This window comes from Labrus bergylta, chromosome 5, assembly GCF_963930695.1.
Source record: "Labrus bergylta chromosome 5, fLabBer1.1, whole genome shotgun sequence".
In the NCBI taxonomy this organism is placed as follows: Eukaryota; Metazoa; Chordata; class Actinopteri; order Labriformes; family Labridae; genus Labrus; species Labrus bergylta.
In genome coordinates, this window is record NC_089199.1 from 3,702,234 (window position 1) to 3,715,829 (window position 13,596).

Sequence of the window (13,596 nt, forward strand, 5' to 3'; positions counted from 1 at the left end):
AGAGCTCCTTATTTTAGATCACACGTCCCTCAGAACCAGAACACTCAAAGGTTCACTTTGTCTAAGTCCGTCAGTCATCTCACAAGTCCACTTTACTATTCTGGCAGCAGCAGCAATGACATTTTTTAGGAGATTCAGAAATGGATCTCTAGTAAAGCTATGTCTCGTGTGACTGCGTCTTGGCATACAACATTTAACATCAAATAATCCAAAAATATCTCCTAATACATCTGTGGCAATATTGAGTGTGCCTAATTCCTGGAATAGTGACAAAGAGCACTTATCAACCTGGCTTATGGTTTCAGGAAATTAAAAGCAATGGGTAAACATAAACACTGTTTGCATGCATGCCTACTTGTGTGTGCCCTCTGACACTTGATTATGGATATGAGAGAGGTAAAACAGTACATTTAACTTGAGAATTATTTGTGCAAAATGTGTGCAATTAGGTCGGTTATAATGAGCAACAAAAATGTGACGTCCATATGTCAGTGGCTTTATAAGGTTACTCATACAGTCTGTTCATGACATCATCATCATCTTCAACCATTATCCTGCCGAGTTCTCCATCTCTTTAGACTTTGCTGTTTCTACAGTTGCAGGACGACTTTAGGACGTGTTTCCTGTGGTGAGAGACACAACCGACGGGACAAGCTAAAAAACATGAAACGTGTTGCTATGCTGTTCAAATACTTGATACGCAAGAACCCAGAATAATAAAAACACCAGTCACACACAAGCTCGAGTAATAAATCAGCCGAAATGAGCAGACTGAAGAGTGTTTGTTTACACCATGTGTTTAAGACAAAAACAAACTTTATAGGCAACTTTTTAGATATGTTCTAGCTCCACTGGCACTAATCAGGACAAATGGACTGCATTAGAATTTACAAAAATGACTTTATTATTAGCACAGGGTCCATTATATTATTAGAATTCCTATATCAATTCATAAATCAGCATGCAACATTCACAGAGCAGCTGGTGTGTACGAGCAGACAGTGCAACCATCTGTATCTCACTATGCAGCATTAGGAGCCATCAGATGATGCGAGGATAGTTGACTTGGGGTTATTTACAGACATTTGTCTCTGTCAGGAAACCTTTGGAATACACCATACAACACAAGCAGGTCTGTACACAGTGTTGAAGCAGAAGTGGATTGATGGATTAATGCAGAACATTGCATTTTAACTACACATGCTTTCTGTATTCTGCACTAGTTATTTAAATACTGAACAAAGTACTAATAAGAAAAACTTTTAGGTATGCAAACACTTGTAAAATCACACACACGCAAACAGAACACACACTCACATATATAAAAGTAGAGGGAAACATGCCCCAAAACACGCATCTAATTTACGCCCCAAACAACCAAATAAAGTAGTGTATATCTCAGGATGTAATGCAGCATCTATATTCTACCAACCTGCATATATACTGTAGTCAACAAACTCATAAAAAAGTCAATCTTATACGTTCACTCTCTAGTATTAAAAATTAAAATCTCTATTTTTTTGTAGGTCACAGCAGGGGTCTTGCTTCATTTTCTGCACTTGCCTTAATCACAGTCAATGAAATCCTCTTTCTTGGCAAAGCGAGAGTGCACTGACTTACAGCTTTAATGGAATAATATGCACAATCACATGCCACATTATCAGAGTATACCCCCATGAAGAGGCTAGAAGGTTATTCGATTGCTGCTCGGTAAAACAGAAAGATGTACAATGTAGATGAAAACTGCATATTTATGAGAAAAGCCAAAGCTGTCACAAAGTAAATAAGAGTGCCGAGTGTTTTTACCTCTCAACAAGCAGCTTCAGTGTTCCCCTCTGACTCCGAGCAGTCCTGTCTGTGGAGTGGGATACACAAACCTCCCCACTCTCCCTCTCATACAAGCTCTCTGCTCACTCTCTCGCTCTCTCACCAGCGCCCTTTACCTCCCTCCCTCTCTCTCTCACGATAACACACACTGTCCCACTGTGCCAGCAGCACATGCAGAACAGCCTTCCCTTCTCGCTCTGCCTCTGCCGTACGCAGACTGTAACGCGTGTCACTGTGCGAGCACTTTCCCTTTGCACATGCACTCACATACACATCAATTAGTCAATGCAACACATGCAGACAGTGGGCAGCCCTGCAGAGGCACATGGTGCTGATGTGCAGTGACCATAGAGAGATATGACAAGAGGCAGACTAAAGGGGCAGCATGACAAAGGTTGCAAATGAGCATGACTAGAAAAACCTGTGTGTATTGCATATCATTTGTCCCTGTTAAATAAACAAATACATGAATAATAATACAAAATTAGATGAAAATACAAGAGTTTAAGACATTTACAAACAATGCAAGAGCAAAATAGTGAGTCAGTTACAGAGTGGGTAGCCTACTAAAATGATAATGCTAAAAGCATTTAAGACATAAAAAGTGAAAAAATGCCACTGAGGAGACGCAGAAGCTTTATGTGCAACAACATAAAACAAGGGGCAGATGCTATCTCAAAGATTCAAGGTTAAAAAAAAAAATATGATGACAGTGAGATGCAAGGGATGAAAGTAGTGAAAAAGAAAAGAAGCAATATGAGACGCATATTAAAAAAACTTCAGGAAACCAAGAGAGCATGGCGTGACATGCAGCAGACAGCAATTTGTAGCCTTGACCTAATGTTCCCCCTCATTTATGAATACCCCCAAATGGGACTTATTACACACACACACACACACACACACACACACACAAACACAGTCTACCTCCCCAGCTGCCTCTCACTAATTTGTGTCCCCCAACAGATCACTCACTGGTAGGCATCTACGGCACTCTTGTTATTTTCTATATTTACCCGCTCAGACTTCTCATGTCCACACTGATCATCGTTCTCTGTGACGATGTCCACTCTGGTCGCCACGGCGCCTGCCTCTCCTGCAGCCACCATGAGTTGTTTTTGGCTATTGCCGTGGTGACCAGAGGGGACAAGTATGACAAAAATAATAATCTTATTTTGATGCATGCTGCTGAGGCACAACAGCTGGTAGTACCCAGCAGTACATTACAGTGTGTGTGTGTGTGTCCGTGTGTGTGTGTGTATGAACAGGGGGGGGGGGGGGGGTCTGGTCATAAATCCTACAGGATTTGTGCTGACCTGAAGAGCTAAGGACTAAAGGGGATGGTGCAAATGCGCGGGGTTTGTTTGTGCTGTAGGACGGTGAAGCAAAGCAACACAGTTGCAGCAAGGTCACTATCTCACTCAGTGGTGTGACACTGATGTGAGGCCAGAGGAGAGCAGAGGAGGCTGCTGCTAATGGAAGTGTAAAATGAGAACAAAAATACATTTTATTTTGATTCTGAAAACCTAACGATCATCACTGAATCAATGCGAGAAGCGCTCTGTAATTCAGCTCCATTTTGATGATGACATGTTTCCTATACTACGGTGGCTGTCTTATTCATGCACCTCTTGATACTGTGAATCATCACAAACTATAAAGCATTTTAGAAGTTTGCTGCTGCCTTTTCTAGGAACAAATTACAAAGAGACCTGAAACTTAAACAGGTGGTCTGATATAATTATGATTGTGGCCAATTGTGACAATTATTTACTGGTTTCACTTGTTATCTTAAATGTATTATAGTAATGTGTCCATTGTAATGTTTACATGTATGGCTGCTCAATCTTTGATGGAAACTTTTTGGACTGTCCTGCTGCCTATGTTGGCCAGGACACAAAAAAGAGATTTTTAATCCCAATGAGCTGACACAAAATGCTAAATATATATGCACATTAAAAAACTAACATATCATAGATGTAAATATAGCTTGGAGGGTCAAAGTTGACAGTCACAGTTCTCTAAAATGATTGCAGAACATGCAGAATGATTATTTGACACATAAGTAACCCAAAAAGAAGAGCCATTAAGAGAAAGACATTTCCTGAGTCACAAATCCTCATACAAATTCTGAAATAATCCGCTCTGCAAGGTGCCATCTCCCTGAGCTTTGCTGCTTCGTGAAGCTTTTCTCCTGCTTTGACCCCCACAGAGAAAGCTCAATGCTGCCCCCTTCAGTTCGGCCCAGGAGATCTTCCCCCTGACATTGTATTGTGCATTATATTACTCTTTCATATGCAAAAATGCTTCATATCAATCTATTTAAGAGAGTAATTTCCACTGTGACGTTTGAGGTTTTTGATGACTCTCAGGTGTTCCTGCTACATTACCACTTGACTGAATCAGTCACAGCAACCTGAAGGTTTGCAGTTCAGGGGGAGGCCATCTTTAACCAGAGATGTAGGTCAATGCACATGGCTTACTCCACTTCAGACTAAGAGCACATTAACATGTGAACCTCTGACAAAGTGCTGACACAGGAACAGACTTTTTTCAGGATGTGAGGAGTGAGGCAAAGTGTTAAATTTGTGATGAATTCAGCAGAGAAAAATGGGGCTTACCTTGGCTTCACATGTCTTGTGGACTGCAACCTTGCATTCTGCAGACATCAAGGAGAACACAGAGGTGAGGGACATGATTAAGTCTGACATCGGCTTTGACAGAGACACAGAGAGGACAGTCAGGGTGAGCTCATCAGTGTCAGGTCTTAGGTGTATGTCAGTACTGTCCCTTTAGGTCTTCAGCCTGACCTTTCTGAGACTCACCTTTGCAGAACGCCCCCGGGTTATCGATGTTCTGGTTGCACACATCACACACTCGTTTCCTCTTGAAGCTCTTCTCTGTGAAGGCGTGGCTCCCAGCTCCCCCTTTGGCCAGCTGTAGACACACAGAGGGATTCAAGTCACAAAATTAAAACTGACCATATAACTAATACCACATTAATGAATTTCTACTGAGAATGTGACATATTTAGTTGTAACATTCCTTGTGTCTTAATTATTCCTTCTGAAGCACTGGTCGGTCACTGCCTCAGTGCTGCTGTCAGAACAGATGTGGGCTGGCTCGGTGACATACCAGCATGAGCAATGATGCCCTACCTGCCGTACATTCAGCCTCCTCAACTAAAAAAAAACACTGTCAAATCACGCTGTGTTTAAAGGCATCACTTTGTCTCATCTTTTAACATATTCTTATTCTGTCTAAGAGTACCTATGATGAAGAAAGATAAGCAGCTTTCTGTGCAGCTAGCTCAATTTAATGTAGATAGATTTGCTGTTCCTTGTTTAAGAGTGAGTAGGTGTCAGTGAGTTTGTACTTTGGTCCCCTCTGAAATATTAATATCAACTTTCACCAAGAAATATCGTGCAAACATCCTCGTTTCTCAGTAAGGATGATTCCAACTGACTTTTCTGTAGGCACAGAACATCAAGTCAAGTGTGTTATTTGCTGTGAACTGTGATTTTATCATTTAGGCTATTCTTGCAAAATTATGGCACATTAGCCTTAGCTGTATTTTCTGTTTAAGGCTAATATGTGTTAGCATATTAACATAGGCTACTAGTTCTAGTATGTGAACATTGAAAACATTGTCCCTCATAAACATTAGCATGTAAGAATCATCATTGTAATGATAGGGTAAAGCATCACTAACTAGCATAGCCTACAACTAGCATAGTTAGCCTTGAGAAATTGTGCTATATGGTCTAGCTTAAAGACGATTATTATGCAGAACAAAGATATTTCTGACAAACCTATGCCATGTTTTTTTGCCCAAAACCACAACAAATGCTGTCTAATATTTGAAATGTTTTAATGCTTGGTGGTCTTTTATTACTCTGACTGAAGTAGCCTGGGTCTCTCCCATTTCATGATACCTCTCTACACTATAGGCCTACACATCATGCCAGCTGTGTAAATATGAGACATGAGCTTCATTGGGTAAAGCAAATGTAAATCTGATACCATTCAGACATCTCGATTCATCTCTACTAAAACTATATTATTAGCTTAAAGATTGAATATACTAGATTACCCAGAATGAACTGAATGATACCCAGGGTTGAAATTCAAATGTGGTAATTAAAATAAAGCATTAACCCTGGAGAACATTTTTTGCATCATTTGAACAGGCCACACTCTTCCTTTCCCTGAATCATAATCCATGGATTTGTGTTTTTGTAAACCAGCTCAACTCAGCTGGGACTATACGCACAGAGTAATACCCTAAAAAAGCAATGCCTTCTGACAGCATGTGAAGCACATTAAACCATTAAATCTTCCCTTTAGATGAGGAGGAGGGGCCTGGAAACAGGAAGGAGATGTTGTTAACACTGTTTGTGTTTGTGTGTATGACGTAATGAGGGAGCTGGAGGGTGACAAACAGCCAGCCTAACTGCACACACTGGTGTTTCTTTTCTTTTTTAAATGGCTCGCTGTGTCGCTCCTGTCTTGAAAAAATACATTCTCAGCTCTTGCCTTTTTTTTTCTTACGTTTTCCGATGCCCGGTTTTTCCAGACAGGAGGGGCATTGAGTTTAACTCTGGAAGGTGGAGGTGCATACACTTGAACGTCTCACACACTTATTTATTGACTATCCAACACCTTAATCTTGCTTGAATTGAGAGTGGAAGGAAAAGTCATTCTATTAACCACAATCTATAATAGATCAGCTGTGTCTCTGAAGTGGTGCATACACAGACTAAATCCTTTATGACTAGAAATGTCTTATTAATGTTTCATGGAGCCCTACCTTGTGCTCTGCATGGTTACATAATGTGAAAATAAATACAGCAGATTCCCTCTGACTGCACTTGCTCTCAACCCTTTAAAACCCACAGAATTCCCTTGGTGCTTCAATAAAAATGTAATTCATTATTTAGCTTAATTAGTTAGTAGTTTAGTTTCATCTGTAAAGTTCATTAAGTAAGAAAAATAATCAATTCAGGTCTCATGTCTTCTATAGCCAGGAGACAGTTTGTGAAACATCGAGACTAGCTTAGCATAAAGACTTGCAGTAGGAAGCACAGAAAACATATATATCAGTTATTTTGTATTTTTTAGGCGACATGCAGCAATGTCGGATTCATACCAACAACCAAGCCATGGCTCTCCGGCGCCCTATAAAGTGATATTTTAATCACATTTTTGATAACCATTTCAGTTGATATTGTCTATTTGTAGGCAGATTGGAGTTTGATTTGAAGTTAGTGTCAGTGTCTCTGCAGGTCATTTTGTATCAGGCCTTTGGATCAAGCTTCGAAGTTATGTCAGTGTTTCAGTGGAACAAGTTTAGCATCGCTTTCGGTTGGCTCTGTTAAGGATAAAATAAGTATTTGGCCTTTTTATACTGATACCAAATGACAAGGTATTATTAAAAGGTTTAGGGAGTCCAGATGCTTTCAGGAATGTTAATCAGTTCTTAAAACTCATCACATGGTTTCCTCATTTGAACATTTGTGTTACCAAAAATAACATTGATTATAATCACTTTATTGTGAGCACAAGTCAGATGCTGATGGGCTTTTGGAAAGACCCAGCTGTTTCCCCATTTCCAGGAGCTAAACTAAAATAAGCTAAGCCAATGGTTCCCAAACTTTTCCTTTGGCAGATGAAAATATTTTAAAGCCCCCCCAATAGCCCTCAATGGTCATAGTTATACTGAGCACACAGACACAAGAGTTTTCTTGACAGTCAGTCTCAACTAGTGTGTGTTTCAAATCTCCTCAACCTGCACGGTGTGATTGTTTTTATGACAGCCTCGTGCCCCATATTTGGGTCCAGGGGTCACAGGGGTCTAAAATTGATTTGGGGTGTGCTTCACCCTATGGTTTCACCGTAATAAAGGCAGCTGGTATGTAATAACTTCACAAGATCTTTTATTGACACATTTTGTCATATCAAGCAACAAAATACTTTCAGATGCTTAGGCTACAGACATTACCATTTGGTTGAATGTATTGACTTTATAATGAAAACAGCACAGTAACATTGGACTATTGACGTGTCCTCTGCTATGACGATGAATGGTTGCTGATGTTAACTGGGACATGTGCGGCATTTGTTGAATGTGGGTCTCTGTGTGTGTTTTGGTGTGTGTGTGTGTGTGTGTGTGTGTGTGTGTGTGTGCGTGCGTGCGTGCGTGTGCGCGTGTGTGCGCGCGTGCGTGCGTGTGTGTGTGTGTGTGTGTGTGCATGGGGATTTAGGAAGAGAGATGATGGGCGATGAACCTGACAAAAAAGAGGGCACATGAGGGGAGAGAGGATCATCATCCACTCCAGCCATTACATTTCAAATATTATTACATAAAAACAGGCTCATGCAATCGGCTCACTGAGCCTGTTTATCATTCTGAAATCAGATCTACTGCAGGATTTAAGCTCACTGCTCAGGTAAGATAGGATTTTAACAAGAATCAACTTAGATTGCTCATATTTTTCTCAAAAATCTCAACATTTTTTACAAAAAAGTAAACCTTTATAATTGTTTAATATATATTAAAAGCCCTACAAAAACAATACACAATATGTCTTATTATCTAAATTATGATATTCAACACTATTTTTAATTCAAGAATGTTAACATTTAGTTTTACACAGTTTGGAGCGGCTGTGGCTCATTGACAGAGCTGGATGGTCCCAGCAGTATAATGTGTCTGACTTAGTACTGTTGGATGGTTGGGCACTTCCCGTAGCAGCCTCTGCCATCAGTGTGTGATAATGATGTGAATTGGAGAATTTGACATTTAGTAGTGGTAGTAGAAGTACTTTAGAAAGGTGCTATAGAAATCCATTCACCATACAGCATTCAAATCTCTAAAATCATGAGTGAGCGGCATGTGGCTCAGTACGGTTTTCACTGTTTGTGGGATTTTGTGGCAGTAATAATAATCCCTCCAAATGTGGCTTTTAGGGACAACCTATCCAAGCAGCTCTCTAATATTTGAATGCCACTTAAACACATCCTTAAAGCTACAGGAAACTGACATGAGTGCACTGTTTGTAGATGTAATAAAATCCACCAAAGCGGAATGTATATGAGTCTGGGCTCTTGGAGTTTTCAAAGGGACTGTGAATTTTTCAAAAGACAAACATCTCAGAGGACTACATAACTGTTTATATTGGCTGGTCATCTTTTTATCAGACCATTTAAAAAATAATAAGTCATCATTTCTGCCAGTGTGGGAGGATTAATCCACCCTTACAGTAAGACACAACACCAGTTAAGGGCACCACTTGGTGGTCAAATAGTAGTAATGCAGTCTGAATTCACACACAGGACAGATTACTGCATTTGGTGAAAACAGGGATCTGAGTATCAAGGATGATTAACATTTTTCGAACTTCAAACATTGTTTTAATGATCTGATGTATGAAGACCTGATCGTATCATCTGCGTTACAAATGCTGACTCATGAGATCAAAATGTCCTCTAAAATAATACTATTAAAAACTATGAGTGTGATCAATAAATCAATCTTCTAAAAATAAAGCAAACAAACTTGTGAAATCAGAACTAATACCTTACAACAGTAAACCTACACTCACTATTCAAGTTTACATAAATCCTTTAGAGATATTATCCCACCAATGGGAGGATAACAAAGGTCGGAAAATCATTTTGGACATTATGACTTCATAGTGAGGTCTTGTTCCCCAGACATTTGGGTCAAAGAATTGAATCGTTTAATTGTTTACTGTGAGACATTTGTTTTAAAAAGGTTTCAAAAGTGTATGAATTTTTTTAATTATGGCCAGAAAGTTAGTTTGAAAGACCACTGTGACCTTGACCTCTGTCCAACAAAATCATATTAGTCCATCCTTAAGCCAAAGTAGATGTTTGAACTTAATTTGAATAACTTTCACCCAGATGTTCCTTAGATACAATTTTCACAATAAAGGGACTGACATACAACCCCAAAAACCCCACCGCCGCAGGCTAAGTCTGTCCCCACCACAAAAACCTTAGGCGTCATCACGGCATATTATTCGAGCTGTTAGCTGCATGTTTGTTAAGTTAACACTCAAGTTAGCAAACTTACGTTTATGATCTGTCAAATAACATAAAGGATCAAAAGAACGGTCATTAAATTAATAACTGTCTCAAATGAAAATAATAAAATGGACGTCACATTGTGGGGGTTATGCAGCTTCTCACACTTTTTCCAGTTGTTGCTGTTTCTCTAGAATCCATTAAAGTGCACGCTCTTAATTTCAATTGTTTTGTCCTGTATTAGACTGTACATGTGTATGAAACATTGCATCCAACCCCCTTAATGTACTTTCGACACCAGTGAAAAAAAGAACTCTGCTTCAGTTTGCATTCAGTCTCCAGAGGGCTCCTGTGACTATCAGCAGTGTTGCAGTATTGCATTGCAGTATTTAAGAACCCCACCCCAGTAGGATGTTTGCAGCCAAAGTCTGTGTCATTCCACAAGCATCTCTGACCACTGCAGAGCGCCTGGAGCACTCCAGCTTCTACCATGGAGATGAGGAGAGGGTCAGGAAACAACACAAGCATAATGGATTGCTTTGTTCCTGCAGCTGCGTTTACCATTTTTATTTATCACTGTGAGGGCTGCAGCAGTAGCATTGTGACAATATTATTATAAAACAACTCATCTAGACTGACAGAGAAAATGTATGAAAGTTGGCTCAGGTTCAGAGTCCTTTTAAATGATGGTTTTATAGATCGAGAAGAGCAGAAAAACTGCAACATAAAGCCCAGTATGAGTACATGAATACAGAGTACTGTGACACACCCCCCTGGTACTTAATGCCTGAGTGTGCGTGATTGTTTTTTTCAGTGACACATCACTGGTGATGATATACTGGAGAGCAGGGGCTGTAACTTCTAACTCACACAAATGTAAACAAACACACACACACACACACACACACACACACACACACACACACACACACACACACACACACACACACACACACACACACACACACACACACACACACACACACACACACACACACACACACACACACACACACACACACACACAGGATTTTCTCAGGAAGGGACAGGAGCAGGTGGCGAGCCAGGGGTATGCTCCGGCTCTGGTGGGGTATTTATAACCTGCAGGAGAAGGGGGTGTCACCTCTAACCAGCCATGAAAAAAGCTAAAAATAAATGTGGGATTGAGTGTACTTTTGAGATTGTGTGTGTGTAAGTTGGTGAAAATCATCAAGAAAACAAAAGCATTACTTACTATGAAACACATTAAGGACTCCATGGTTTGCTTGCATGTATGACACATTGCATTCCCCTCCAGTGGAGAGTCCACCCATTCAGCTGGGACTATGTTATCATAATTTGGCCTGGTAAGGCACACACACACACACACACACACACACACACAAAAGCACACACTCTCACAAAAACAAAAAAGAAATCAGACAGGCACAAAATCAGGGCTTTAGGGGATTTAAAGCCACATGTGATCAGAGTAACGTTCTCCTTCCGGCAGGATCTGAACGTCCACTGTGCAGCACCTCACAGCAAATTTCAATTTGAAACAAAAATAAAATGTTTCCTTTTTCTTATTCCCTCTGACGCACAGCATGCCAGATTGTGATTTACTTTGACAAGAACAAGACCACAAATTCTGCTGTGTGGCCTTTGGTGCTAAAACAATACACACTTTTTATTTCAGTCTCTATAAAAGTCCCAGGGTGGCTTTGTGACATGTGGAGCAATGTGGCATGCTCCTAAATCCATACATGTTCCTAAATAGAGGCAGCAGACAGGCGGACGGCGGGCCGGAACTGGACAGTAACTTATACCACTTCCTCTTGAACCTTGATCCCTGAGGGACATGATTAACAGCGATCAAGCGGATCATCCTCTACTCTTGACATCTTATATTACCGTTTCCTTGCACGCAGCAGGAATGACAAATGAATAAGGGCCATCACAGTCACACACTTTTGACTTTTAGCTTCGACTTACAAACAGACCCAATGTGCATGCAACTCAAACATCTGATGCAGCTCTTAACAGGACCTGTGAACATGTTTATGTCTGGGTATGCATGCATGTGCAGCACAAGATGCTGCTGCTCTACTAAAACTCGTGTCGACAAAATATAGAGGAGGAATGTTTCCAGGCATCATCTAAAATGTCAGGATTCTTTTGGTTGATTTTCCATGACTAGTATTTGGTAAGCCTGCATAAATATTAAGCAAAGTTCAGCTTCGTCAAATGTCAAACAGAAAACAATCAACATGTACCTGATGACAGGTCAGTAATGTTTATCTTTCTTTTATTCATTTGCACCGATTATCATCAAACTTTAAAGGCTCATGCTTAACATACTGCATGATCAAACTTTGCAGTGTATGAACAGAATTTTAACAGCTCCCTGAAAAATATCTTAACTCACTTACCTCAGCAAGTTGAATGATTTCAGGATGCACATCAGGGTCTGCTTTCATGGGGACTCCTCCTGGATCCATGCTGGGACCATGTGTCTTCTTCCTGCTGCTACTCGTGCTGTGAATGCACCCCATACTTCCACCAGATACCTCTTCTTCTTGTCTTGAATTTCCTCAACTCCGTCAAACAAGTGCTTAACTCTCTCCTCTTCCTTCTCTCAGCGCTTCATGTTGTTGGGGGGGGGGGGCCTCCATAAGTTCCTCCACCAACATGATCCCTCTTCCCCAGCAACTCCTCACACCTCTGCCCCTTCTTCTCTGACAGCTTGTCCTGCCTTGAAATCCACCCCAGATGATTTTTTTTCTTTCCCTCCTCTCCTCTTACAACCTTTCCTTCTCCCGTCCAAGAAATGTCACCAAGGGACTCCCACTGTTTTCACCCCCCCCCCCCCTTCTCCTTGTCCCCTTGCTCCCTGGCTAACCTCAACCAGAAAGCATGCAAACATACACCTCTTCCTCCCCTTCTCCTTTTCACTTGCCAATACCTCCTTCTCTTTGCCTCTTCAGACCCTCAAATGTCTCGCATGCTGCTCTCTCCTTCCCACTCTCACAGACCATCCAGCCGCCCCCCCTCCCTCTCTCTCTCGCTCTCCTGCTCCATCGGGATCCTCTTGCTGTCTCTCCACGGGGGAGAAGGGGGCAGCTGTTTAGGCTTGTTGATGTCAGGCCCTTCCCCTTTTCTTTTTGCTTCACTTCAGCCCCTCATGCTCTCTCTTCTTCCTCACGGGGGGAGTGATTAGATAGAGCTTCTTTCACACACGTCATTTCTCCAGACTGTAACTTTGCACATGAGAACACACTTCCTTCCTCTCAGCTTATTGTGAGGAAGTTTAGACTTTTAATCATGATCTGCTCGCCTGGAGCAACAGACAAAAGGGACCAGGACTCTCCTTTCTTTTTTGCTAATAAGGATCCCTCTGTCCTTTTTTATTTTGGCCTCTCCTTGGGATGTGAAAAAGCTTGTAATGAACTCCTGCACCCTGTTTGATGAGACACACGACAACATTGTCCGCTTTCTTTATTCCCTTAGTTGCTCTCTCGACTGAAATTAAAACAAAGATTTTCTCTGTGCTTAAATCCAAAATCTGCTTCTCCCCTCGTTGATCCTTCAGACTACTGCTCTCCCTCTCTCTGCTACATACATATACACACACACAACTGAATTCCTCAAACTGGGTTCTCCAGACAAAATGCTGCTTTAAGCTGGAGGTTTTAGGAGTGAGGGGAAAATCTCCAACAATAAGCTCTTTATTAAGCCATG

General features: G+C 41.0%; 1 protein-coding gene across 4 annotated transcripts in view; it reads right to left on the reverse strand.

Annotated features, from left to right (window-relative positions):
- Window positions 1–13,037, reverse strand: part of LOC109993817 (tensin-2-like) — a 29,678-nt gene extending 16,641 nt beyond the window's left edge. The window contains exons 1-3 of one of the 4 annotated variants that reach the window (XM_020646910.3): window positions 12,288–13,037; window positions 4,653–4,764; window positions 4,449–4,486 (exon numbers count right to left, since the gene is read on the reverse strand). In XM_020646910.3, coding sequence (XP_020502566.2) covers window positions 4,449–4,486; window positions 4,653–4,764; window positions 12,288–12,410 — 273 coding nt within the window. In that variant the 5' untranslated portion in view covers window positions 12,411–13,037. Of the gene's footprint in view, window positions 1–1,806; window positions 1,925–4,448; window positions 4,487–4,652; window positions 4,765–11,110; window positions 12,265–12,287 lie in introns of those variants that run through there. The other 3 variants (XM_065954577.1, XM_065954578.1, XM_065954579.1) reach the window with 3 other exon arrangements.
- Between the last annotated feature and the right edge of the window lie 559 nt (window positions 13,038–13,596).